At 45.5% G+C, this 26,771-nt stretch overlaps 1 protein-coding gene across 4 annotated transcripts in view; it reads left to right on the top strand.

The window, feature by feature from the left end:
• The window catches only part of BTD (biotinidase), a 65,750-nt gene extending 41,771 nt beyond the window's left edge, over positions 1–23,979 (top strand). The window contains exons 1-5 of one of the 4 annotated variants that reach the window (XM_037524630.2): positions 77–108; positions 10,696–10,809; positions 16,528–16,780; positions 21,107–21,256; positions 22,500–23,979. In XM_037524630.2, the coding sequence (XP_037380527.1) occupies positions 16,532–16,780; positions 21,107–21,256; positions 22,500–23,669 (1,569 nt within the window). In that variant the 5' untranslated portion in view covers positions 77–108; positions 10,696–10,809; positions 16,528–16,531 and the 3' untranslated portion in view covers positions 23,670–23,979. Of the gene's footprint in view, positions 1–9; positions 109–9,371; positions 9,532–10,695; positions 10,810–16,527; positions 16,781–21,106; positions 21,257–22,499 lie in introns of those variants that run through there. The other 3 variants (XM_037524624.2, XM_037524615.2, XM_037524618.2) reach the window with 3 other exon arrangements.
• Positions 23,980–26,771: the final 2,792 nt, after the last annotated feature.

Here is a 26,771-nt window from a genome sequence, read left to right on the forward strand (position 1 = left end):
CGGGTGAGAAGCCGGACCTCGGAGGCCGCTGGCCGCGCCCATGCGACCTTCTCCAGCCTTTGGGCCACCACCGCGGGCGAGCGGCGCATGCGCGCGGAGGGGCGGCAGGTGCGCGGGGCGGGGGGCGTGGCCTCGCGCTCCAGGCCCCGCCCGGGGGTCCGCGGGGGGGGCGGGGGGCCTGGGGGCTGGGCCTTGAACTCGTCTTTGTGTTGTGTTGTCTTGCTTCGGTGTGTCTTCGTTTTCCAGGGTTCTGCTGCACGCTTTTGGAGTCATATTTTTTTAATTGTTTTTTAATTTTTATATTCCCCATACAATTGCAACCCCCTTATTTTGACCCCAAGCCCTCCCCTCCCCTCCCCGCCCCTCCACCCCCCATAGAGTGTCTCTGGTTCATAGTTGTTTGTTGATTTTGGTTTTCACTTTCTTATAGTTATTCATTTTCCTGGTCCCTTATTTAAGTTTTCTAGATTCCTGCTATGAGTGAGACCACCCGGTATTTTTCTTTTTCTTTCTGGCTTATTTCGCTGAGCATGGAGTCATGCTTTCTTAACTTTGTGGCTGCGCAGCCCATAAAGCGTAGTCATACCCTCATACTGTTAGGGGAGGGGAAGGATGTCCTAGCTGCCCTGTAACAATACCCGTTGTTGAGCTCCTTAAGTGAAGGTGTACTCGACCCCCATGTTATAGTGAAAGGGAACTGCTAAGAAAAGAAATCTTTCCCTGTTAAAGAGTCATAGACCTGGAAATGTAAAGGTAAATAATAAGTTTGCTTCCTTAATCAGCATATCTAAACAAGGTCTGGCAGCCTGCTAGGCTAGTTGATCTCCCAGGCCTTGCTGGAAGATCTGTATCCTTCCCCTTTTCCTGTGTCGAGTTTGTATGCTAACTAACCAACTTTATCCAGGTAAAATAGTTGTGTAGAAAAGAAACTCTTTGTCTCTAGACCAGACCTTATGGGACTTCCCAGGTCTGAGACCTCATGCATGAGTAATAAGCTTTCCTCACCATTCCTGAAGTACCGCTGGTTCTTCCCCTGCCTGGGTAAATGGACTTGACTTCTGCAACATTAGAGGAGAACCCAAAGTTTCCAAGCAAGAGGGAAAGTAGCCTGCGCAGTGACTCGACCCAGAGCACGCTTCAGACTCTGCCAGCAGCGCAGAGGTTGCAAGAAATGAGGGCCCGTGAACATGTTACTGTTGTGCTTTGTGTTCTCTAACCCTCGCTGATAAGTCACGTTACTCTCCATTGTCTTTCCAAAGGCAGGGAATGTGCGTTTCCCTAATTCTTAGGTTCTTTGTCTACAACCAGCTCCTGCACCCAACAGCCTTTTCAAACATGTTTTTAAGTGTCTTTTAAGTTTGTTTGTTTTTTGAAGTGCTTGTTAAAAGGTTCGGCAGGGAAGTCGTGGAGGGAAGAGTCGAGGACGACAGAATAAGTTTCAAAGGGGGTTTTATTGCGTTCCTGGGCGAGCTTCACGGAACCAAGGTCGGGGTCGGTAAAGCCGCGCCTATTGTTAGGGGAAGGCAGGTTTTTATAGGATGGGAAGAGGGAAACCGGGTTTGCAAGTAACAGGAACTGTTGTTTTCTGATGGTATCAGCAGGTCCTCATTCTCGCCCCTAACGTGGGCTTCCTCTTTTCTCGCCCTTAGGTGGGCTTCCTACCAGATGCCTTTTCGCCCTAGTAACTCTGGTTTCCCGTCAAACCTTTAACTTGTGCAATTTCTGAGGCTGTTGTGGAGCAGCCTCCTCAAGGTCATTAGTTTGTTACTCAGTGGCAATAAACAGAATCTCCAGTCATAGCAGAGTAACCTTAAATTTTCAAAAATTTGGAGTGCTTTACAGCAAAAAGAGAAGTAATATGTGGAAGGTAAAGCAACAAGAAGGAAGGGGGAGCAGATCCTGGGTGGTGGAATGATAAATACTAGAAGTGAAAGGATTTATACGTCAGAGATGTTCAAACCATTGTCTTGGGCCCTTCCAAAAGATCTCCCCTTCTGCATTTCATCTTCTAATCTGATCCCAAGCAAAAGAGAGTGAAATTGTTACCTCCCTGGATATGGGGACCTAGCAAATTTAAGAAGGGGATTTCTTTGACGTCTTAGAGTTCAACTAAAAATAAATGGAGATCTTGCATTCTTCTCCTGAAGGTATCCATATTTTAGTATAAAGACGGTCTTTTTATTGAGGTAACATAGCGTACAAATTATGCAAAAATTTAAATGTTAGGTGAGTTTTGACAATTATATATATTTATGTAACTGTCATCCAAAATTAAAATGACTTTTTAATATTAATTTATTTATATAAGCACTGGGGTACAGGCCAGAGGCGTGGCTAGGTGAGAGGATTCACCAGAGACAGTGCGGGGAGCAGAACAGGCAGAAGGACCTACATACACTGCTGAGGAGAGCAGCGGGTGAGACAGGAGAGGTCTGCTGCGCCATGCGGGAATCTCTCTGGCTGGCCGGGATCAAACCAGCACTGCAGAGGCTGTGGACAGCTTCATAGCCCTGTGCTCAACCCTCTGCTCCACCGGCGAGGCCCTAAAATGACATTTTAAGCTATTGAGCCATCAAGTAAAATTGACAGTTTGTAAAGATTTAAAATGTTCTTGATGTGGCTTTAGCACTGTGCATGGATCCCACCCTCCTCTTCTTGTAGATCCCTAGGAGTGGAATTGCCAATACCTGAAATTTTTAAAAACTGTTACCTAGTTTTGATTTGCTGCCCTAGTTGAGACTGCTAGCTCTGTACCCATTCTGGAGCCATGAGTTAATAATTTAACGTATGATTGCCAAAATAGTACTGTTGATTAACTTGCTCTTACAGACTTAAGACTGGTTTGACTTGGGCAATGTAGGCTATATAGATAGTAGTAGTTCGCTGTGCTTTCTGTCCACTTATGTGTCAAAAGAATCAATTGCAAAGTCATTCAGTATAAAGTGTGATGAAATTGAAACAAGTCCCCTGATTTCAAGTTAGTTTTACAAAGAAGATAAATTCCCAACTGACTGGATTCTGCCCTTTAGCAAAGGCAAAAGTCAGTGAGATTGTTTCAACTTGCTCTCACCTTTATGCCTCCAGTTCAGGGTGCAGTGTTCCACTGTTCACTTGGGTCTGATGGTTCAGCAGAAGTGATACAAACCCCCACTCCAGGTTCAGCAGACGCCAGGGCAACTTCTCTCAATCTAGTGGTGATCACAGGAATCCATGATTCTTTTGTAATTTATACAAGGCCCTTTTAAGACTCTGTAAGCATGAACCACAGTCCTTATTACTTTCATTGCCTTACATGTGGAATTTTATTGGTGGATATTATATTGGAGTTTTATTTGTTTTTATTTGTGAAAGGAGGTCAAAGAGGACTAAATCTAATTTTTTTTAAAAAGGCTACAGTACCAATAATATGCTCTCAACTAAGCAAAGCCAGCCCCCAAAGAGTCTTCACGAAGTTTACTCTATTTGTGGGATCTAGACCTGAGATTATGAGTTAATTATTGACTTTCTTCTATTGGGTGAAGAGAATATCCAGTCATGTAGGTAATTTTATAACAGTTGCAAATATAGTGCCTGGAGAAAATAATATTCTTTAAAATTTAACACAGGCAACTTCCACAGTAGCAATTCCTTAGTCCCCAAATTTGTGGTAGTACCTTTTAATTTTAGCAAACTCACAAGGACACTAAAAATCTTCATGATTATTTAAAAGCCTAATACAAATGTTTTTATCAAAATATGAAGTGTTTAGTTATGGAATGAAGAAATGAATTAAGATTATTTGTGATACATCATAGAATGTCTGAAAATAAAATAACATTGGCTGAAATAAAAGACAAAAACAAAAATTGAGTATCTTAAATTCAAAGAACAAGCAGTAATAAGAAAAGAAGGAAAACTTTTTAAAACCAACATGGAAAACTGTACAGCAAGAAATGTGCCAAAGGAAACAGCAGGAAATAAAGCAGGTTAAAGAGATTTTGTGTGCTTCTCATAAAGTTTGTGGGCTGTAGTGGATCAAAGCTCAGAGAGAGGCTTGAAGCAAAATTGGTGAAAAGCAGCCTGGCTAGTGTGCCTTCAGGGCCAGATCTGATGTGATTCTTCCAGCTACCTGTGACCTAGAGAAGACTTGGGTCTCTGCCCATGACTTGGCTAGCAAGTCCTGTAGCTTTGCTCTGCATTCTAATGCTAGTGAGAGTCAGGGCTGGAGCTGGGAGCCCTCTGGATTAGACACTGAAGGAACATTTTCCTGTTTTAGCATTGCTGTCTTCATTCATTGTGTTTTTTAAAGCAAAATTTGGGTTTGACTCTAGTAATAGTCAAATCTCCACAAAGGCTGTGTGCTGTGTATAGAATGCTTTGGAAATGGTGACCCGTCTGTGTTGTGCTATGAAAACATGAGGTTTATCTCAAATGGCTTAGAAATCATATTAGAGGATTTTTCAGTAGGACAGAACCTCACACTTAGGGTGACCCTTGAGGTGGGGGGGTGGACAGGCAGCTAGCTGTTGCCTGTGAAACGTTCTTTTGCTGGTTTGTCTCCATTTGTTTCTTCTTTTTTGCCATTAGCCTCTATTTCTCCCCCATTCCTTTGTTGTTTGTTTATATTTTTTATTTTTTGAAAGATTTATTTATTATACAAGACCGGGGTACAGGCCAGATGTGCAGGAGGGTGAGAGGATTCACCAGAGACAGAGCAGGGAACAGAACAGGCAAAGTGACGAAATACACTGCTGAGGGGAGCAGCGGGCGCGACAGGAGAGGTCTGCCTTGCCATGTGGGATCCTCGCCGGACAGCCCGGATCGAACCAGTGCTGCAGAGGCTGTGGACAGCTTCACAGTGTGGCGCTCAACCGCCTGTGCCACCAGGGGAGGCCCTGCTTTTTAAATTATACCGTATTGCTTTGTTTTGCTTTTGATATATTCTCTGTGTCAGCAAAAAAAAATAATCCTCTCTAGGACAGCATCTCTGAGTGATTCCCTGGGTACAGAGTTAAATTGGGGTGTAACCCCAGGTGAAGGTCATCTCTAGGATAAAGAGCTCAAGCCCTTAACCTTCTTTCTGCATCATAACCTTTGAGTTTCTTTTTATTTTATTTTTTTTTTTTTTAATAGAGGCATGTTTATTTTATTTATTTATTTATTTGTTTGTTTTGTTTTTGTTTATACATGCACTGGGTACAGTCAGAAGTGCGGGAGGGTGAGAGAATTCGCCAGAGCGGGGAGCAGAGCAGGCAGAAGGACCGAAGTACACTGCTGAGGGGAGCAGCGGGCGGCAGGAGAGGTCTGCGCGCCATGTGGGACCCTCCTCTGGTGGCCGGGGAGCAGCCGGGGATCGAACCGGCGCCGCAGAGGCCGCGGGCAGCTTCGCAACCCAGCGCTCAACCGCTGCGCCACCGGGGAGGCCCTGAGTTTCTTTTTAGAGCATGGCTATGATTTACTGTTTGAGTCATTTTTTAAAAACACATTTAACATTTATGACATCTTCTAGACACATGAATAGGAACAGAAATTAATACACATCCATGCACCCAACCCTTAGCTTAAGAATTTTACACAGTGCAAGGAAGCCACCTGTGTTAGCCTCGGTTATACCTCCTTCCTTGTCCACAGAGGTAAGCACTTTCTTGAATTTGGTGTTCCACATTATCCATTCTTCATGTTCCACAACCTAATGGACATTTAGGTTGTTTTAGCTTTTCTGTGTTAAAAGTGTTGTCATTGACACCCTGTATTTCCTAGTGTAGGTGTGTTAGTGTTACATCCACCTCTATGAACTTGTGTCATCATCACTTTTACTAGATAGTGCCAAATTGGTCTCCCAAGTTACTGTACTAGTTTGTGCTCCCACCATCTGGATATGAGAACTCCCCTTGCTTCACAGCCTCAATTGTGGTATTTAAAATAGTTTGCCAATGTGATGAATGTGAAATGACTTCTCATTTCCATTTCCCTGACTACTGATGAAGTTACGTATATATGTATATGTATGTATATGTGACGATATGTACGTGTGTGTGAGTATAGATATATAGGCATATTCCTGTATCTGTATAACTGTAGCTCTATAAATATACCATCTGCATTTCTTCTGTGAATTACTTGTTTTTATCTTTTGCCTATTTCTTTATTAGATTGTTTATCTTTTTCTTACCTGTAGATGTTCTTTATATATTCTGAATATTTATTTGCAATTAATGGTTTATGTTCTTTGTAACTTGCTCAAGAAAACTTTCGTAACCTGAGGTTATAGAAATTTTTTCTATAGTTTCATCAAAAAGTTCAGTTTTTCAGGCCTCCCCGGTGGCGCAGCGGTTGAGCGCTGGGTTGCGAAGCTGTCCGCAGCCTCTGCGGCGCCGGTTCGATCCCCGGCTGCTCCCCGGCCACCGGAGGACCACATGGTGCGCAGACCTCTCCTGCCGCCCGCTGCTCCCCTCAGTGGTGTACTTCGGTCCTTCTGCCTGCTCTGCTCCCTGCTCTGGCTCTGGTGAATTCTCTCACCCTCCCGCGCTTCTGACGATACCCAGTGCTTGTATCAATCAATAAATAAATAAATCTTTTAAAAAAAAAAAAAGTTCAATTTTTTCATGTTTAAGTCTCTAGCCTATCTGGAATTGATTTTTATATATGCTGGGGGCTTTCCCCCCCTCTATATCAGTTAGATTTGCTGTGTAATTAACCTCTCCATTGACTTAAAGCTGTCACCATTATTTAAGTGACATTGGACTCAGGAGCTCCCCATGTGTCTGTGGTCAGTTGCTAGTCAGCTGAGTCACTCAGCCAATGGAAGCTGACTGGCTGTCCCCTAGGGTGGTGGCCCAGCTCATCATTCAGCAGCCCTCCCCAAATTCTTCATATGAGAGCATCAAATTGCAAAAGGGGACAGATCCCATCATGGAATCCTTTGCAAGTGATTGAGCTCACACACTGAATGGGATAGCATGAAAGTTGCATGGTAAAGGAACATGACTGTGGAGAGAAGAATAACTGCTCATTTTGTAATCAGTTCACCAAAATATCCATTGTCCAAGCATAGTTCACTCTTATTCCAGTGATCAGTAATGTCCTCTCTACTATAAAGCAAGTTTCCATATATGCGTGGTATATCTCTGGATTCTCTGTTCTTTTCCTGCCCCAATTCCAATACTAATTTTTACCCCAATTTCCAATACTTACTTATTTTTAAGTAAGTCTTGATGTTGGTAGGACAAATCCTTCTACTTTTCTCTTTTGAAACCATCTTGTCAATTGCAATTAGTTTCCTATTCCTTCTGTAACAAATGACCACCAACTCAACGGCTTAAAACAACATAAATTTATTATCTTACATTTCTGTAGTTCAGAAGTCTGAAATGAGTCTCACCAGGATAAGATCAAGGTGTTGGCAGGACTCATTCTTTTCTGGAGGCCCTAGGAGCAAATCCATGTTGTGCTCCTTGAAGCTACTGGAAGCTTCCCACATCGTTGGTTCCATTTTCAAAGTGAACAGTATTAAGCCAAGTCATTCTCGTGCTGCAATCTCTGTGGTTCTCCTTTTTCCGCTTCACTCTTCCACTCATGAGGATAACTGATTACATTGAGACCCCCTGAATAATCCAGGATGGGGCCTCCCCTGGTGGTGCAGCGGTTGAGCACCGGGCTGCGAAGCTGCCTGCAGCATCTGCAGCGCCGGTTGGATCCCCTCAGCAGTGTACTTCGTCAGTCTGCCTGCTCTGCTCCCCGCTCTGGGTCTGGTGAATTCTCTCACCCTCCCGCGCTTCTGACTGTACCCAGTGCTTGTATAAATAAATAAATAAATCTTAAAAAAAAAAAAAGAATAATCCAGGATGATCTGCCCATATCACTGTCAGCTGATTAGAAACCCTAATTCCCTTCGGCCATGTAATTTAACATATTCACTGGTTCTGGGGATTAGAACATGAACATTTTTGGCGGGCCATTATTCTGCCTACTATATCTAGTCTTGGCCTTTTTTTTAACATCTTACTGAGTTCCATGAAATACTTACTGGGATTTTGACTGGAATTTAATTTATATATTAATTCAAATAGAACAATATCTTTAAATTATTTAGTCTATCTTGTCATAAGTATGATATAGTTCTTATTCCTCCTTAATGTCTTTCAACAAAAGTCCTTTATTATACCTGTTTCTAAGTACCTTTTTATTTAGTTGCATTTTCTAGTTCTGGGGGACCAGTATATTAGAATCAGTTTACTTTTTTATACACTGATCTTAAATCTAACACCTTCGTTAAACTTTCTCATCCTGTGGGAAAATCTGTGGGCCAAATGTCAGGGTTTCTTCAATAGCTGATTTTAAGGAAATAAAAGGGGGCTGGAAAAGGAAGTTATGTATTAAAGAGACTTTTAAAAGATATGTCAATTTAATTTTTTTCAATTTCCTTTTAATGGGGAAGATTAAACCATCACAAGTGGGGATGCACACTGGATGATAAAACTGTTTAAAAACAATAACAGGGCCTCCCCAGTGGTGCAGCAGGTTGAGCGCTGCACTGTGAAGCTGTCCGCAGCACCAGTTCGATTCCCGGCCGGCCAGGGAGAAACCCACATGGCGTGGCAGACCTCTCCTGTCTCGCCCGCTGCTCCCCTCAGCAGTGTCTTCAGTCCATCTGCCTGTACTGCTCCCCGCTCTCTCTGGTGAAGTCTCTCACCCTCCTGCACCTCTGACCTGTACCCCAGTTCTTGTATAAATAAATAAATCTTAAAAAAAAAAAAGATTTAGAAAAGAAAAAAAATATTAAAAAAAAATAAAAACAACAATATAGCAAGGAAGGGTAACTATAAAATAATGACTACTTGGTCACTAATGGGTAAGAGTTGCCAGATTTAGAAAACGAAAGAAGAAACACAGGTCTCCCAGTTACGTCTGAATTTCTCATATACAATGAATAATTTTTAGCATGAATCTGCCCCAACATACTTGTTTATCTAAAATTCAAATTTTCCTGGGCCTCCTGTATTTCATCTGGCAAATTCTTGACTTTATTCAAGATGGTAGTGAGCTTTCTTCCTAATCTTGCTCATAGCCAGGAGTGATTGTAAGTCCCCTGGGCCAAGAAATTCAAATGAAGTCAGTGGACAGGGCTTTAGAAAAAGCTGAGTGCACTAGCAGACACTCTCTTACTCTTGTTCCAAGCAGCCTGGCATGGAAGCTGGACAGGCCTCCGGCAGCCACAGGTGACCCTGAGGATGGAAGCCACGTGCTGAGGACAGAGAAGCTCAAAGAAGGATCTGGGCTAGATAACATCTTGGAGCGCCTATTGTCAGATCTATTACCAGAACTTTATCACGTTCTAAGAACAAGTTGCCTTCTTTTACTGTGTTCTGGAACACTAAATAGCATAGGGATTATCTTTTCCTTTGTAGTTAGAAAGAATCCTCTGGAATCTGTCTGGGCCTGTCCTGAGTTTAGAGAGCTGAGGACATAGTGGTTTTGACAATTTTGTTTATTTCTTCTGTGATTATTAATTTGGTTCAATTTACTCTTTTATCTGAAGTAAATTGCATTTTGGTAAAATATTGTCCTAGGAAATTACCTATTATATCTAAAATGTCTAGCTTACCAACATAGAATTGAATCAGGAGGTCATGTTTTTAGTATCTTCTACATTTATAGATATTGCCTCATTTTGTACATGTTGTTTCTTAATTTAAATTAAGAAGTATTTGTATACCACATTTTGTAATTTTTTTTCTTAATTAGGTTAGCTGATGACTTAGCTATATAAAATTTCTTTCCAAAGGAAATCTTGGCCTTATCCATTAATTTGATCATCTTTGTGTTTTAATTTATTAATTTCTACTTTTCTTTCTTCCCTTCTGTTTTCCTATGCACTATACTACACTTTCTCCTGTCCCACCCACCTTTTATTAGTTTTATAATTTCACCCCAGGCTGTATAGTGAGTGTCAGAACCAAGATTTCAACTCAAATACGTTGAAACTTGAAAGCCCATATTCTTTACTCCCATGGTTTGCTGTCACTTCAACTAATAACTTTTCTTCTTTTGATGATTTTCTAACATTAAGTCCCAGAAGTAGCCTTTGATTTGTGATATGAATTGTGGCGCTTTTACCAGTAAGAATTGTTCCTCAACATCACTTTATTAGTTTACCTTAATTTTCATCCAAATGAAAATTGGATTTTCATTTTTGACCAGTACCAGTTTAATGTTTATTTTGTACATAAGCTCAAAGTCTTTTAAAATGTGTGTTTATATTTGCTTTCTTTTTGTTGAAATCTGTTCTCATTCATTGCCCATTTATAAGTGTTGTCTTGATATTTGTTTATGTTTTGCATGCAAATTTTACTTTGTCAGTCTGTTTCCCCTATTATTTTATTTGCTTCAAAATTTAGAAAGTTGTTTCATCAAACATCTGATACCCAATTCTAATTTATTCTATCTTCCTAACTAATTCAGTATTTTGAGTTTATTTTTGTGTATGGCTTAAGATGTTGAAAATTTATTTCCCACTTGTTGTTCAGTCATTCCAATATAATTTATCCAGCTCTACTTTTCCTTTCATTGATTTGAGTGTGGTGCCATAAAAAAAATGTAGGCTTTTGCACAAAACAGATTTGGGAAATTCTGTTTCTGATACTCAAAATGCTTCATTTTCAAGAGTAACCTCTCTCCAAAAATGAGCTAGAACAGCTTCCTCTGCTTTGCCCCCAGTGCTGAGGAATGAGCACTAACTATCATGGAAGAATCTGAAACCTTCGCTACTCAGCCCCACTACCCACCTCTCCAGTGAGCTCCAGACTTGGAGGACTTGCGCCTTCATGTCAGGTAAAGCTACAGGGCATGGGATAACCAGTCAGATGTCTGCTTCCCAGAGGGTCTGGGTGGCACCGGATGGTAGGACTTGTGTTGGTAGCTCTGACTGCACTGCAACCTCTGCCAAGTGTGTGAATAGTTCTGGAAAGGTTACTGTCACTGTTGACTCCATGCTAACCTCTCACTGAGCACCCTCCACCCCCTGCCCACACTGTGGGTCAGGCATACCTCCCCACCATGCTTGTGTCAAGAGCATCCCCCACAGGTACTAAGAACTGACAGCATCTGCGCATTTGCCCGCTTTTGCAGTTTCTCTCTGGTGATCTGGATTGTGTGTCTCCCAGTACATACTTCCTTCCTCATCTCTCCACAGGAGGAGGTGGCTATTGGCGCATTTTCTCTAGTGCTGCTTTGCTTTAGTTTTTTCTGGTTGTTTCTCTCACACTTCCTACTATCATTCATCCTCAGTGTTTCCATACTATCCTATTTAGGATTGTTGTTTTTTTTTTTCTTTCGGCTGAGGTAACATTGGTTTACACACACTGTATATGTTGTTTTTTTTTTTTTTTTTTAAAGATTTATTTATTTATTTATTTATACAAGCACTGGGTACAGTCAGAAGCGCAGGAGGGTGAGAGAATTCACCAGAGCCAGAGCAGGGAGCAGAACAGGCAGACAGATGAAGTACACTGCTGAGGGGAGCAGCGGGCGGCAGGAGAGGTCTGTCGCGCCATGTGGGACCCTCGCCTGGTGGCCGGGGATCGAACTGGCGCTGCAGAGGCTGCGGGCAGCTTCGCGGCCCAGCGCTCAACCATTGTGCCACCAGAGGAGGCCCCACACACACTGTATATATTTAGGAGTAGAGGTTCACACTTACTCAAATGTGGTACGTTTGCATACCACACCACCAATAATACCAATAACTCTCCCAAACTCCATTGGGCCCCCTCCACCCTTTGCTCCCACCTCTTCTCACCTCTGGTAACCTCTGCTCTGCTCTCAGAATCCAAGTATTTGGTTTGTCCATTTTTTTTTTTTTTTGCTTTGTTTCTTTTTATTCCATGTGAGTGACATGATGCCCTATTTGTCTTTCTTCTTAACTTATTTCACGTAGCATAATCCCCTCAAGTTCCACCCTGGTTGTCACAAATGTCAAGATTTCATCTTTTTTTAATAGCTGTGCCACATTTCACTCTAGATATGCCTCATCTTCTTCATCTACTCCTCTGTCAGTCCGCAGTTTGGGCGCACGTGTAAGTGATGCTACCTGTTGGTGTGGCTGGGCGGCATCGCCATCCACAGCCAGCCCATGGAGAGTGTGGCCACCAAATGTGAAATCTCCTCAAATGTAGAACTTGTGAAAGTAGAAGATGCAATAGGTTCTGGGAGTATGACAAATAAAAAACAGCTTTCATGAAACCCAAATCTTGGAAAGTCAGATGTTTTCTGGGGATTTTTTCACCACAGAAGAGATAGGTGAAGTGCTAGAAACGAAACTATAAGAACTGGAAGGGAAATACCATCATCCACTTACTGCTTAAGAACTGCGGGACTATTGTGTGGAAGAGCACATGCCCGCGTGGAGTAGTGATATTCAGTCTGTCCACAGGGTGGCAGCAAACCTGTAGCATCTGTCTCAGCGGGGGTGCCGCCAGCACAACAAAGTGAGCTGCAGAACCCCTTCTAGGCGTTTCAGGGAGCCCTTTTATTTGACTGAACTTATGAAGACAATTTCCTACCCGAGGAAGGGAAAATTACTTCTGTATATTTCAATTGTCATGATCTTTTGTTCCTTGAGTGTTCCAGAATAAATCACTCCAGTCAATGGAAAAGAAATAAGCCCCCAGTCCAAGGTGGGGTACAAAGTTCCATTTCTGTATGTCACTCAGTTGGAATGTGGTTTAAAAGGTGACGTCATAACTTCCCACTTCAAGTCGGAGGACGTGGTCATTTATTTGGTGTTGCTTCTGAGCACAGCTTTGAATGTCGTCTTCATCAGTGACACTCACAAGGGTCTACATTTGGTGTTTCCTAGGCAACCTTGGTGGGTAGAGGGTGTGCTGAAGTCCTGCCAGCTCAAACCACCATGGGAGTTGATCTGGGGCCAGGCCTACAAGTTTACAGTGGGTGGGAGAACCAGAGACAGAAGACCTTCTGGGAAATAAAGGGTCTCTGGGGATTTCTGTAAATTCAGGTGCTATACCTGGGGCTGGGCATTATTTCTTCTCCTTGTGTTAAAGAATTTAGACAAGGGAGTCACAGATGTCCTGAAAGCCGGATTAAAACTATTTGGAACTCGACCTGTTTTCCTTGGTCTTGGGTCAGCTGTCCCTCCAAAGGCTCCTTGCTGACTCCTGATGACCTAGCAGGTCCCTCCAGCTTTGTTCCACAGGATGTGCCATCTGCCGCCTTGCTCTGCCTCCCCTCCCAACCACGGAACTGTTATTGTCCCTGACCAGCAACGAGTGGCAAGATCTTTTATTAAAAAGATCAGTAGGTCTATATATAAATGTTTTAATGTATATACCTGCCTCTGAGATTATCTTATTAAGAATCCCTTAATAATAAGCCTTTCATTTTATTGCAGAAGACACTATTATAATAGCACAGCTAGGGAGGAGACAGCTAATTATCAAGATGAATCATTTAGCACGGTGGAAGGAAAAGTTCCCTGGTGTAAAAATATCTAGTGAGTGACATGTTACCAAATTTTCACAAAATAGATTTCCTTGTCATGTAGACTTTGATTTCTTTTCCTCACAGAGCCCAAGAACCTTCCTGATCAGGATTCCTGTCAGGGGGGCAGTTCCCAGTAGGAAACAAGGAGCGGAGGCTTCTGTGGGGCAGTTGCTTGGTGAAACTCCACCAGTTCTCCCCCCACCCAGTGCTGATTTCCTTCTGGATCCTTCCCTGGGGCAGGCTGTAAGCCTTGGCTTTCACTCTGCATGAAGTGCAGGTCACTGGGCAATCTCAAGCAGGGAAGTGTCTTGACCACTCGGCATCCTCTGGGTGTCACAGCAGCTCAAATGAGATGGCCTGAAGGGAACCCGCCCTGCAGGGAGGTGAGGGGAGACCAGGGAGCCAAGCCCTGGCCTTTCTTTCTTCATCTTCTCTTGCCTTCCCTGCCTGTTTCTCCTTTGCACTTAACCACCCTCTGACATACTGAGATATTTATCGCTGTATGTCTGTCCATCCCTCCAGAACGTGGGCTCCTCATGGCTGCCTGGGGCTGGCTCTCCACTGTGTCCTGACACCTCCCTCAGATCTGGCTCCCGGTCAGGGGTCGTCTTACATGTCAAATGCCCTCCATCCGAGAAGGGTGCAGAGCTGCCTCTGCAGGCTCAGCCCGCACCTCATGTCACCATTTTGTATTGCTCGTGGCCTGGTTCTGACCAGCTCTAAAGATGAAGGCCCTTGACATCCAGAGACCCACACATCTTTGTGTGCCTGGTAACCTGGCAGCGTTAAAACCTCTCCTGCCTGCTGAACCTTGCTGCATCCCTGCCTCAGGCCTTGTTCCGTTTTTCCAGAGACCTTTGAGTGGTGCCGGATAAAGGAAGAAAACTGGCATTTGCAAATTTGGTTAAAATGGCTGCTATTTCAACCACTTCAGGAAGGGCAAACTGTTGTACCTATTTTTGTTATAATTACTCATTCTCTCCTACCTCATTAAGCTTGCTTCTTTCAAGCATGAATACCTGTTTGAATCTGCATAACCTCTTATTATCGACCTACCTTTGTTCATGCACAAATGATTGCCATTTACAGCTCTTCTGCCGGGCTCTTTTGTAAATAATCTAAATTTTTATTTTCTCAAAATGGAAAGAAATACAGTATCTTGCTGGTTAACAAAGTTTCTATGTTTTGCTGGATTACAAGTCCCTGAGACTTAAACAGATGTTCTGTGTCCCCACATCAGTGGTACTCAGGTCTAAGTTGAGAAAGGGGGGTGTTGTGATGGGCCTCAGGAGCCCTGACCTGCCTCCACACAACACCACTGCCCAGGCTTCTCCCGGCCTCTGTTTCCCCAGGTCTTAATGAGGCCATAGCTGTATATTTCAGAAATATTGCAAATATGATTTTGAAGGTGAAAGTTCCCCCCCCCCCAGACTACTTCCTGTGATCTTTGTAAGGAAACTGGATGGAATGAAAAATAGATATTGAGGCCTTTTCATATTCCTTGCTGGTCTTCAGAGGCAAAATTCAGATAAGCGTATCAATTATACCTTTTGTTTCTACTCAAAAACTCATGACTGCTCACTCAAAGGCCCCTTGTTTTTAATCTTAAAACATTGTTTACACTGTCCCAGCTGGATGGCACCAGATCCCAGGGTTTGGCACTCCAGTGGTTATTTTCATACCCTGGGGAAAGAAGTAACAGTTTGAGACAGGGCCGGGTGGGGAGGGAGAAGACTGAGTTCTGAGAAGTGTCTGACTTTGCAAGGATTCTCACTGAGCATCCCCAGTCCTTGTTCCAGTGCTGAAAATAGTCAAGGTTCTTTTGTTTCCACAACTTTTGAGAGGATAATGAAAAGGAATTTGGGGCCCAGAGTGTCTCGCTTTGAAATGCGAGCATATTCATGGTGTTCTGAGTCAGACTTGGCCGGGCACCATTTTCTTTTTGAAGAGCAGCAATATGATGCCTCCAGCCGTCTTTGTGATCTTGATGTTGAATCCAGATTCTGGGCGCTTGGTCAACCCAACCCTTCTGCACCCAGCACGGCTTGTCCTGCTACCTGGAGGCCGAGCTGACTTCACCCAGAGAATCCAACTGTCACTCTGAAGCCTTAGTCACTCATAACTATTAGAAGTAAAAAATCCTTTTTTTGGGGGGAAAAGGCAGACATAAGTGTCACTTTAAGTGACATCATTTATTTCTGAGCTCCGGTGGTAGGAGATACATAGTTGAGTGTGCATGCTAGAGAATGCTAGTTTATTTTCTAGAAACTTGCATTTTATCAGTGCAAAAAGGATTTTCTTTGCAAACGATTATGCTTTTAGGCAGGCATTTGAGAGTCACAGAGGCTGAGAAAAGTGCAGTGGCAATTCTCAACTTCAAGGAGGAAAAACAAGGTCGTGCTTTGTTTGGGAGACTCCTTTTTACTGGCCCCTAAAGAGTAGATGTTGGCATTGAAATCGAAGTCAGCAGTTTCTCTGCTCCAAATAAAGAATGTAGTGCAGAGTGAAGGGAGACTTAGCTTTTATGTTGATGACTAACCAAAGAAATGCAGGGAGAATTTTAATCCATCAGGTGTTTAGGACTAGGAAAGGCCAGTTGTGTTATTAGGGTCCAACCGTCATAGCGGGTATAGACAGTTGGCCTTGGAGTGTGTTCGTGGATAATCGGCGGGGGGTGGAATATGTCACAGAATTATGTAAAATAATCAAAATAATTGTTAGTCTTTAAAGCCTAAACTCGTGGCCTCCTAAACCAGCGGTGACGCACTACAGTGGCACTGAACCCTGGGTAAGAAAATCCCGGCCAACCCAGGGTCTGTTTTGGAAATGTTCTAGAGCCAGTTAACACAGTGTGCCTTTTTAAGCGTAGCTTGCTACGTGTTGGTTGAGAAACACATAGCCTTTTATTAGGAACATGAAGCAAGCTCTTTGAGCTGCAGTATCACGGAGGGTGAGTTTAATTGCTGGGATTAATAAATCACAGCTGCAGAAGTTAAATTCTTGGCAGGATACTTTATTCAGCTGCCTTGCCCTGGCCCCATTACATTCCAGATTGATGGTCTGCATTATGTCCGGAGCCGGCAGTCAGCTCGCCCTCTTCCTCTGCGGCTGTTGGGTGATCGCCCTGGGAGTCCACACCGGAGCTGAGCATCTCCAGGCCGAATCCTACGTGGCCGCCGTGTACGAGCACCCGTCCGTGCTCAGTCCCGACCCACTAGCCCTCACCAGCCGCCAGATGGCCTTGGAGCTCATGACGCAGAACCTCGACATCTACGAACAGCAAGTGCTGACCGCAGCGCAAAAGGCAAGGCACGCTCCTGGGTTAGCGCCTCAGCCCGCCGTGTAGCCTGGCCCCTGTCAGTGGTTTCTGTGGGCCTTCTGGAAAATCAGCTGCACAGCTACAGCAGACTTGAATAAGTCAGCTGTGCAGAGTCTCACTACTGGAGAGTGGTCCAGGGACCAGCAGCATCGGCACCTACTGGGAACTTGTGGGAAATGCAGAAGTCTCCCTGCCCCACGGCTGCTGAATAAGCATCTGTGCTTTAGAGAGCAAGACACTGGGTGATGCTTTTCACCCCCAGCCAGAGAAGCCCAGGGCTAGATCCCTGGTTCTCAAGACACGCCAGCGAGGGAATCACCTAGCCAGTTGTACACAGGTGTGGGTGCCTCAGTCCCTGCCTGACGAGTCTCATGGGGTGAGGGCTGGGCATTTGGGGTTTTCTAAGACTCCCCAGTGGATTCTGATGTGCAGAAAAATTTGAAAACTCCAACACAGTGGCCTCCCTGGGGCTTTCAGGGTTAACTGAAGCACTTTAAACATCCATAGCTCTGCCATTTGCCGCCTTTGGCTTACTGGGACTCATTTCTGATCTCCGTGCCAGACTATGAACAATCTGAGACGTCAGTCCAGACAGAACCGAGCCCAAACAAAGGGAGGTGGGTGCCAGCCTTTGTGAAGGCTTCCTGCCTGGCCCTAATTTCCCACTCCCGCCAGGAAGGGTGGGGCAGAGAGGAAATATCAGTGCCAGATGTTACTGTAAGAAAATACCCTGTTGGGAAACCCATAACCAAAGGGAAGTTTGGCGGCCACTTAGCCCTGGTGGTGGGAAGACCAAAGCCAGCTGTTAGAGGAAGACTCGTTGGGCCCTGACCGGAAGTAAGCTCTGTGCCCACCACCCTTCCCTGGTGTCTGTGAGGTTAGAGGGCAGAACCACTCATGCCAGTGCATCCTGCCTGCCACAGACCCTGTCTCTGCCTCTGTCTTGCTACATTTAAAAATTCTGGCCTGTAATGTAAGCAGTTGTGCACGCACACATAAACACGCACACTCACACACCCAAGTTGGGAAGGGAGCTAGAAGATCCTGAGGTCAGTTTCTCCTTGAACACCTTCAGTGGCCAGGAACTCACTGTCTCACAGGTCCCCTGGTTTGTTCTAATTGAGGACCATAGGAACTTCTGGATGGATCTTCAGTGAGCAACAGTCGGCCTCTTTGTCATTGTCACCCCCTGCTCTGTCCTTTGCGCTAAACAGAGCAGACCAAGCTCCTTACCGTGGGGTGCCATTGTCCCAAGCTAGTGGGTGGCTGTCTCGGCTCCCTGACATCCTCCCTCGGCCTCTGTCTCCCCAGTGCCTCCCACAGTCCCCTGAGAGATGAGGTTTCTAGTCCTTCTACCAGAGACTCCACCCCACGCTTCATGAAGTTCCTCCCGTTCTGCCCGACGAGGACAAGGTGAAGGAGCGCTGTCACCGTTCTCCTGCTTGGCGTAGTCCCCAGAGGACTTTCGACAGCCACATCTCACTGGTGTTCTAGGCACCCGCTGTCAGATGAAACTTCACACACACACACACACACACACTCTCTCTCTCTCTCTCTCTCTCTCTCTCTCTCTTACAGAGTCCATTTATTTAACCCGAGAGCAAGACTTCACACGGGTGCTGTTACATTTCATCACCCAGCCTGTGGGGCTATTTGGAGACTTTACTGTCTCTGCATATCAGTTACCTTCACGTCACTCACACCTGTGATCCGCACCTCATTTATGTCGATGCTGAAGTCAGTGTTAAAAACTGCCAGGCCGCATGGCAGACCTCGAGACCCAGGTCCACTGGCGCATGCTCTGTGCAGCGATGTTTGCTTGCGTGGCACCAGAAGGTCACCACCTCTTGCTTCTTTCTGTGCACGGGGCCATTCTAAGATATTTGGCAAATGCCACACTATAGTACACACTCCCCTTATTTTAGTAATGAACCCCAGAAGGACTTGGTCACTGTTCGTGCATGAGATGTTTCAGCTCCCCTGTGTGATTTCAGTATTAAAGCAACTTGTAAGACAAATTGGTGCCAAGCATGTGTCACAGTTTTATGTCAAATTCACACTAAGAGCAGAGGCTCCCAAACAAGTCAGTTGACATGACTGTGTGGGGAGAGGCGTGTATAGGGAAGCAGAGTCCAGCATGAAGAGAGCCACCTGGGCTGGCACCTGATTCCTCGGGAGTTCTGGATTTCATTAAGGTCTATCAGAAAATTGCTCAAATTGTTTATCAGGAATGCTCAGTATTCCTAGAATGGGTTGCGAATCACAGCTGACCCCAAGTGCTACCCCCTCTCAGATTTGGTTTCTCCCCTTATTCCTGAACGATTTGTCTACAGGAAATGCAATTTAATATTGATCTGCTATAGACACATAAGTGATAGTGTCTATAAGAAAACATTCATTGCGCTCTATGTCTTATTTGTAAGGAAAATATTTGTCTGACTATAATTTTCAAAAAGTTAAACATATGGCAAATACAGAATGGACCTATGTCTAAGCTTTTCTTTGATTCATTAACTGATGGGGAGAGCAGTGAATCAGGGAAAGGTGTTTCAAAGACAATCGGGGAAACTCAAATCGTGTATCAGTCCGTGGAATGAATGTTGAAATGAATTTACTAATAGATACAAAACTGACCAGTGTCCGGCAGGGCAATAAAATTGTAATCTTTGGGGGATCTCTTACTGAATAACAAACAGTGGTACATCTACAAAGTCAGTTAAGCCTATTAAGCCTATTACAGTACCCGGGATATGTTGGAAAGGCCTGTATTGTTCCTCTTGCTTTGTTTGTTTTGCTTTTATTGAAGTAACTTTGTATCATTTCCAATTTGTGCTAATTTTTCTTTATCGTGTGTAATACGGCAACTAATCACACATTATGATGTAGGGAGGATACTCTGGTGTAATCTTTCTGGAAAGCTATTTGGCAACAGGCTAAGAACTTAAAATTTTTTATACTCTGACCCAATAGTTTCATTTTTAAGACTTTAACGAAATAATCAGCGATTCAGTCAAAAATTTGTGTACAACCCTCATTCAAATAAGTGCTCTGAGCACCTTGTATGCACATAGTTGCCTCAATGTTATTACAAAAATTTGGAAAGTATTCACGTGTCTACTAAGAGGTAACAAACCCTAGTGTCCTCTTAAATACAGTGTGGCTGTACACATATATAGTGAGAAAGTGATGATAGAACATCACATATTTGGTATTACCTCAATCATAAACACACGGGCACACACACACAGAAAAATAATGAAAATAGCGAAGATATCACAAAAAGTATCTTTGTCTTGTAGGATTATGGATCTTTACATTTTCTGTTTTCCACACGTTCTACCGCTAAACTTTTGAAGCTTTTATAGCCAGAGGGGAAAAATATGAGTTTGCAGAGCATTCCAGAAATAAGTGACTCAGATTGCCTGTTATTTGAGATTATTCATGCTTGCACTGCTGCCTCCCCCAGCTTCCACACTGGGGCCAATGTTCCAGGCGTGACATTTGAAGCTGCGTAAGCGGAGAGCAGCGGCAGATGAGGGCCTGGCGAAAGGAGCTCAGGGTGCCCTGTTTGTTTGGAGTCCCCAGGTCGCTGGGAGCCCACGGCGTCTCCAGGTGTGGGAAAAGGCCTAGAGGGAGGTCTGAATTCTGAAGGGATCCTCCTGATTCCCAGTCAGGGAGTTTTGAGTTAGAACAAGTCCTTATTTCTATGCTGAAATCAACACACTCGACTCTCACCCACCAGCCCAGTGGGTCCCAACCTTGACTGCGCATTAGAATCACCTGGGGACCTTCAAACAAACACAGTTGCCAGGACCCCGCCCCACCAATATGGTCCTTTGAAACGCATTTTTTAGACGTGGATTTCTGTATCACCCTAAAAATTGCAGAAGTTGCGCATCTGATTTAGAGGCATAGTAGTTAATGGCCTAATATTTTGGGCCTTGTATAATCAGCCCCATTTCCCCCTGCATCACCGAGGGCTCCACCCCGCTCCTAACTCTTTGCTTGGCAAGCTTCAGCTCCTCCAGCCACTCTTACTTATCCCGCCCTCCCCTGACCTGACCCCAGGTTCAGTTCATTGTTGTTCCTAGAGGACTTTGTCTTGTTCCCGCAGCATTAGTCCAGTGACTCATTAGTCCAAGAATAAGACCCCAAAGGGGAGCCCCACCACACTCGTCTCCCCTCTGATTCCTGGGCCAGAACAAGGGCAGGCTGGTCACCAGATGAGGGAATGGAAGAATGAAGAATGAATGGGGGGCAGGGAGTCCCACGATCTGATAACATACTATGCTTTGATGTTTGCGTTTACAGGGTGTACAGATTATAGTGTTTCCAGAAGACGGGATTCATGGATTCAACTTTACAAGAACGTCCATCTACCCATTTTTGGACTTCATGCCATCTCCTCAGTTGGTCAGCTGGAACCCGTGCCTGGAGCCCCACCGTTTCAATGACACAGAGGTGGGTGAGGGTGCCAGCCCTCCTTCTCTGTCTGCTGAAGGCATGCAGAGCTGAGCCAAGCCAGGGGCCAAAAGCTGAGACATATTAAATGTCAGAGAGATCGTAGGCTCCTCTAAAACTCAAAGCCACATTTCCTAAAGGCCACGTGCCACATTCACTCCATTAAATAATGCCTGGTATTACTAAGCATTTACTCATCCGTGACTCATTCTGTTGATTAATTATACAAGAAATACATGAATATAGGCTTATAAAACAAACAGAAAAAAAAAAAACTACTGAAGCCCACCTTCCCACAGCCCACCCCTGTGCTGCTTCCCTTTCTAGAGAAACGTCATCGACCGTCTTTTGTCTATCAACTATATTCTTTCTTTCCTCTGCATTTCGTAGTTATGGACGTCCTCTTTATGAGCATACTGTAAGCTTGTTGTTTTTAAAACTCTTGCTATTACCAACAGTGTTGCAATGAATGCCCTCCGTATACATATTTTAAACATATCCAAGTTTTTCTGTAAGGTAAACTTCCTAGAAATGGAATTTCTCAGCTGAGGGATAGGCACATTTTATTATTTTAATGATTACGAAAGCTCACCTTAAAAGATTCTGATTTCATACCAGCAACAGTGTCCAAGTGCCTGTTTTCCCACCCTTTGGTCAATGCAAAAGAGAGTCATTTTTTTAAATTTTGCCTATCTTGAGAAGGTGAAAATAGGGCCTCCCTAGTGGCACAGGGATTAAATCTCAGCACAATGAAGCTATTGGCAGCCACTGCAGCATGTGTTTGATCCCTGGCCAGGGAGGTGACCCACATGACACAGCAGACCTCTCCTGTCTCACCTGCTGCTCCCTTCAGCAGTGTATGTAATTCAGTAGATCTGGCTGTTCTGCTCTCCATTCTGTCTCTGGTGAATCCTCTCACCACCCCCATACCTCTGGCCTATACCCTAGATCTTATATGCATAAATAAATAAAATAAATCTTAAAAAAAGGATGAAAATATCTCATTTTAACTTTCACATTCATATTATTAATTGTTGAACATCTTAGATGTTTGGTCCCTATTTATTTTTGTTCTATGAATCACCTGTTCATGTTCTTTGCGTCTTTTCAGTAGTGGTTGCCTTTTATTGATTTATGCTTGCTGTTTATATATTATAGGCAGTACAGGCACTCTTCTATTTCAAAATGATAAGGCAACAGGAAGGAAATTTAAAATCCATTTATTTTGCTTTTTTTCCTTTAGGTCCTCCAGCGTCTGAGTTGTATGGCCATCAAGGGAGATATGTTCCTGGTGGCCAATCTTGGGACAAAGCAGCCTTGTCACAGCAGCGACCCAGGGTGCCCAAGTGATGGCAGATACCAGTTTAACACGAACGTTGTGTTCAGCAACAACGGAACCCTTGTTGACCGCTACCGCAAGCACAACCTCTACTTTGAGGCAGCCTTTGATACCCCCCTCAAAGTGGATCACATCGTCTTTGATACCCCTTTTGCTGGCAAGTTTGGCATCTTCACTTGCTTTGATATCCTGTTTTTCGAACCCACCATCAGACTGCTCAGGGACTTTGAGGTGAAGCACATCGTGTATCCGACCGCCTGGATGAACCAGCTCCCGCTCCTGGCAGCTATTCAGATTCAAAGCGCTTTTGCCATGGCCTTTGGGGTCAACGTCCTGGCTGCTAACATCCACCATCCATCTCTGGGGATGACCGGAAGTGGCATACACACCCCTCTGAAGTCCTTTTGGTACCATGACATGGAAAACCCCAAAGGTCGCCTTATAACCGCCCAGATAGCGAGAAATCCATTGGGCCTTGGTATGGATAATGCCACAGGTGACATGGATCCATCCCATAGGAAGTTTTTAAAACTCCTGGCAGGAGATCCCTACTGTGAGAAGGACGCTCAGGAAGTACATTGCGACGGAGCCGCCACGTGGGACATGAATGCCCCCCCGACCTTTCACTCGGAGATGATGTATGACAACTTCACGCTGGTCCCTGTGTGGGGGAAGGAAGGCTATCTCCAGGTGTGTGCCAACGGCCTCTGCTGCTACTTACTTTACCAGAGGCCCATGTTGTCCACAGAACTGTATGCCCTGGCGGTCTTCCACGGCCTCCACACTGTGCACGGCACTTACTACATTCAGGTGTGCGCCCTGGTCAAGTGCGGGGGTCTTGGCTTTGACACCTGTGGGCAGGAGATCACAGAGGCCACAGGGCTCTTTGACTTCCACCTGTGGGGGAACTTCAGCACTTCCTATATCTTTCCTCTGTTTCTGACCTCAGGGATGACCCTGGAAAGGCCTGACCAGCTCGGCTGGGAGAATGAACACTATTTCCTCAGGAAAAGAGGACTGACTTCTGGCCTGGTGACGGCGGCTCTCTATGGGCGGTGGTATGAGAGGGACTAGGGGATGGGAGGTGCAGCCCCCTGCACTTGCACAGGCCCCGCCCCGCCTGGCCGGGCTGACCTCTCTACCCTGGAGCCCGTCGTGGGAGCTGTAGGAAAAAGCAGGGGACAGAGATTCCCCCAGGGTTGCTTCCTCTGACTTAAAAATTATGGAGACATTTCCTGATATTTTCTACTCACATTTATCTTTTTCAAGTCACACCTTCCCCCAGCAAACCTCTCTTTACACAATTGGTCTTAAGAGCAAAACAAAAATAAACGCTAGTTCCTGTTTTACACAAACATAAGGCAGTGGGTTTTAGTGCGTGTTTTCCTTGTTCCTGTCGGTCAGGTAATTCCTGGGACAGACAAGCATCTCAAGCAACGCCAACATTTTCTAAGGTAAGAGACAGACTTTTAGAGCAGAGGTTGTGTGACGGGGCAGCCCCGGGGTCTCTCCCATTCCGCCCCCCTGCATGCTCTCCGGATGAAATGGTGATGCCAGAGCCACCGGCAGCGCCATAAATGTGGCTCTCGAAGTAGCTTCTAAAATTGGAAGGGACTTTTTTTTTTCCACATCTGCCTTTCCTCAGTGAACGGAATGTGTCAAGCAAGACGGGTAGTAACTGGAAAGAAAGCTGCCGTGCAGGGGGAGGGAGAGGGAGGGAGAGACTGGAAAAAAGCGCTGCAGAGAAGGGCAGCGGGGAGGTATGAGTCATTGGACTCTCTCTGTACACTGTGTCTCCTGCAGGCGTTCCAGAGGCCTCGGTAGGTCACACTGGCTTCGCGAAGAGCTTTGCAGTGGCCCACAGGTGCAGGACGGAATGATTCCGGTTCAACCCAATTTGCAGGCCCACAGGGGTCCTTCCCTTTGCCAGGGGGCACCGTGCCTCATGAAGAGAAGTTGCCAGAACTGCCTTGGCGGGTGGCCCACTTTAGGCACCCCCTTATAAGTCACTCCACAGGTGCTTCTGGAGCGGCACCCAGTAGAGCACAAACACCGCCACTATTAGTCCCAGATTAGTCCCAGATCCTATTCAGTGTGCGAAGACATCTTTAGTCCGCTGGTTTCAGTATTGTTTGTTTCCAACATTTCAGAGTCAGTTTGACTCAGTGCCTAGTAACTGTTTCAGGTGATTTTTATTGAACTTTTTTTATTTTATTTTATTATTTTTTTAAGATTGATTTATTTATTTATACAAGCACTGGGTACAGTCAGAAGCGCGGGAGGGTGAGAGAATTCACCAGAGCTAGAGCCGGGAACAGAACAGGCAGACTGATGAAATACACTGCTGAGGGGAGCAGCGGGCGGCAGGAGAGGTCTGCACGCCATGTGGGACCCTCACTGGCGGCCGGGGATCGAACCGGCGCTGCAGAGGCTGCAGGCAGCTTCGCAGCCCAGCGCTCAACGGCTGCACCACCGGGGAGGTCCTCAGATCATTGTTAAAGTGGCAAATGGATGATTTTAAAAAGAGAATGGATAGTTTGCCCTTTGCGATTTGCCTTTTCAACGTTGTGGCTATTTAGTTGCATCCTCTTTTAAAATTAGGGTTTCAAAGACAGTATGTGCCTGTATGCCAGGACTGGACACGGTGCAGGTTTTCTGATCCAGCAGACCGGGTAAAGGAGGAGTCAGAGTCCTCAGTGGTTTTTGCAGGTCTTTTATTGGGATTTACCCGGTACACAGCAGGCAGGGGTGCTGGGGGGCCGGGAGGCTGGCAGGCCTCCCAGCCCCCAGCAAGTCTTCACTCTATCTGGGCTCTCCGGTGATCTCGGCTTCTCTTTTGGCTTCTGCTCAGCTTCTATTGACAGCCCTGTGACGCGGCCCTTAAAAAGCACGTCTTAGCCCAGGTGAATCCCATCTACCTAGGCCCACATCCTACTCCAGGTGCCGCCATCAGGCATGCATTCAGGACAAGGATCCATCCTCTATCCTGATGGCGGGAGGGCAGAAAAACCTGACATTTTTCCTTACCCTGAAGTGCCTACTTATCTAAAGTAAAAAACCAAGATTCCTCTCCCTCCCCTTGCAGGGTGCCCCTCCAGAGCCTTTTCTGGTTTTTAGGGTCTGTATCCAGCGCAGGCCCCTTGGGGCAGACTGATCACGTTTCCTCTCATGGCTGCACGGACCTGGGACAGTTTATTTGGTCCTTGCTGGGCCCCACTTTTCTCATCCGTCCAATGTGTGATGTGTACAGAATAATCCATGTGGGAAAGCGTCAAAGCCCAGCTGACTCACGCTCACTCTCCAGGGCCCGAAATGAGTCAGGTCTTCAGGGAATAAGCAGGAACAACCCAATTCCTGAGGAAGCCCTGGGGAGTCCCCCTGGAACGAGCTGGACCTCTCCCACCAGATGACAGGCCTCGCCGGTCCTCCCTGTGCAGGCCCCGCTGGCGGAGCCCGCAGGCAGGCAGCGTGTGACTCCGGATGTGGCTGTCTGCCGCCCACTCGGCTTCCCCACCCCAAACCCCAGGGAAACAGAAATTATCTTTAAAATGCATGTTGCTGCTTCGTGCCAGAAGGATTCCAAGCAGCTCCCAAAATAGAGAGGCCGGCCCCAACTGCAGAGTCGATGGAACTACTTTGCCCGACAGACATTCCTGAAGCACCTGCTCGATGCAGGTTCCTCCTAGAACATTCCCCGTTACTTTCTGCTGATAATTGAGAACTAACTGCTCATGGAGAAAATGGAGAAACAATGGAGGCAGAACAGAAGTTGCGAGATGGCAGAACGGAGTGGAAGATGGGGAAATTAGTGAAATAAATACTTTCGGGGTGGGGAGCACTTGGGACTTGCGTTTTGTGCACTGTGATGCTGAGATCAGGATGCAAGCTTCCCATGACACACAGGTGGGAAGTCAAATGTGTTTTTGCTGACTCAGGCTCGGGGAAGTCACTCGGGCCACGCTTCCTCCGCAGGTACAGCTGTGCCTGTCTGGGGTTTGCTTCCGAAGGAAGCGAGAAGCTCAGGGAGCCAAGTCCACAATGGCCTGAAAAAGACGGTGTCCTAGAGACGGCCGCGCCATGCCCTCTCAGCAGGAGCCCCACCCCTCGCCCGCAGCGGCCCAGGCCTGGGCCTGCCGAGGGAGCCCACCTGGGCCTCCCTGACGCCAGGTGTTCCAC

This window comes from Talpa occidentalis, unplaced genomic scaffold (assembly GCF_014898055.3).
Source record: "Talpa occidentalis isolate TD23 unplaced genomic scaffold, MPIMG_talOcc4v2.1 talOcc4.10, whole genome shotgun sequence".
Taxonomy (NCBI): domain Eukaryota; kingdom Metazoa; phylum Chordata; class Mammalia; order Eulipotyphla; family Talpidae; genus Talpa; species Talpa occidentalis.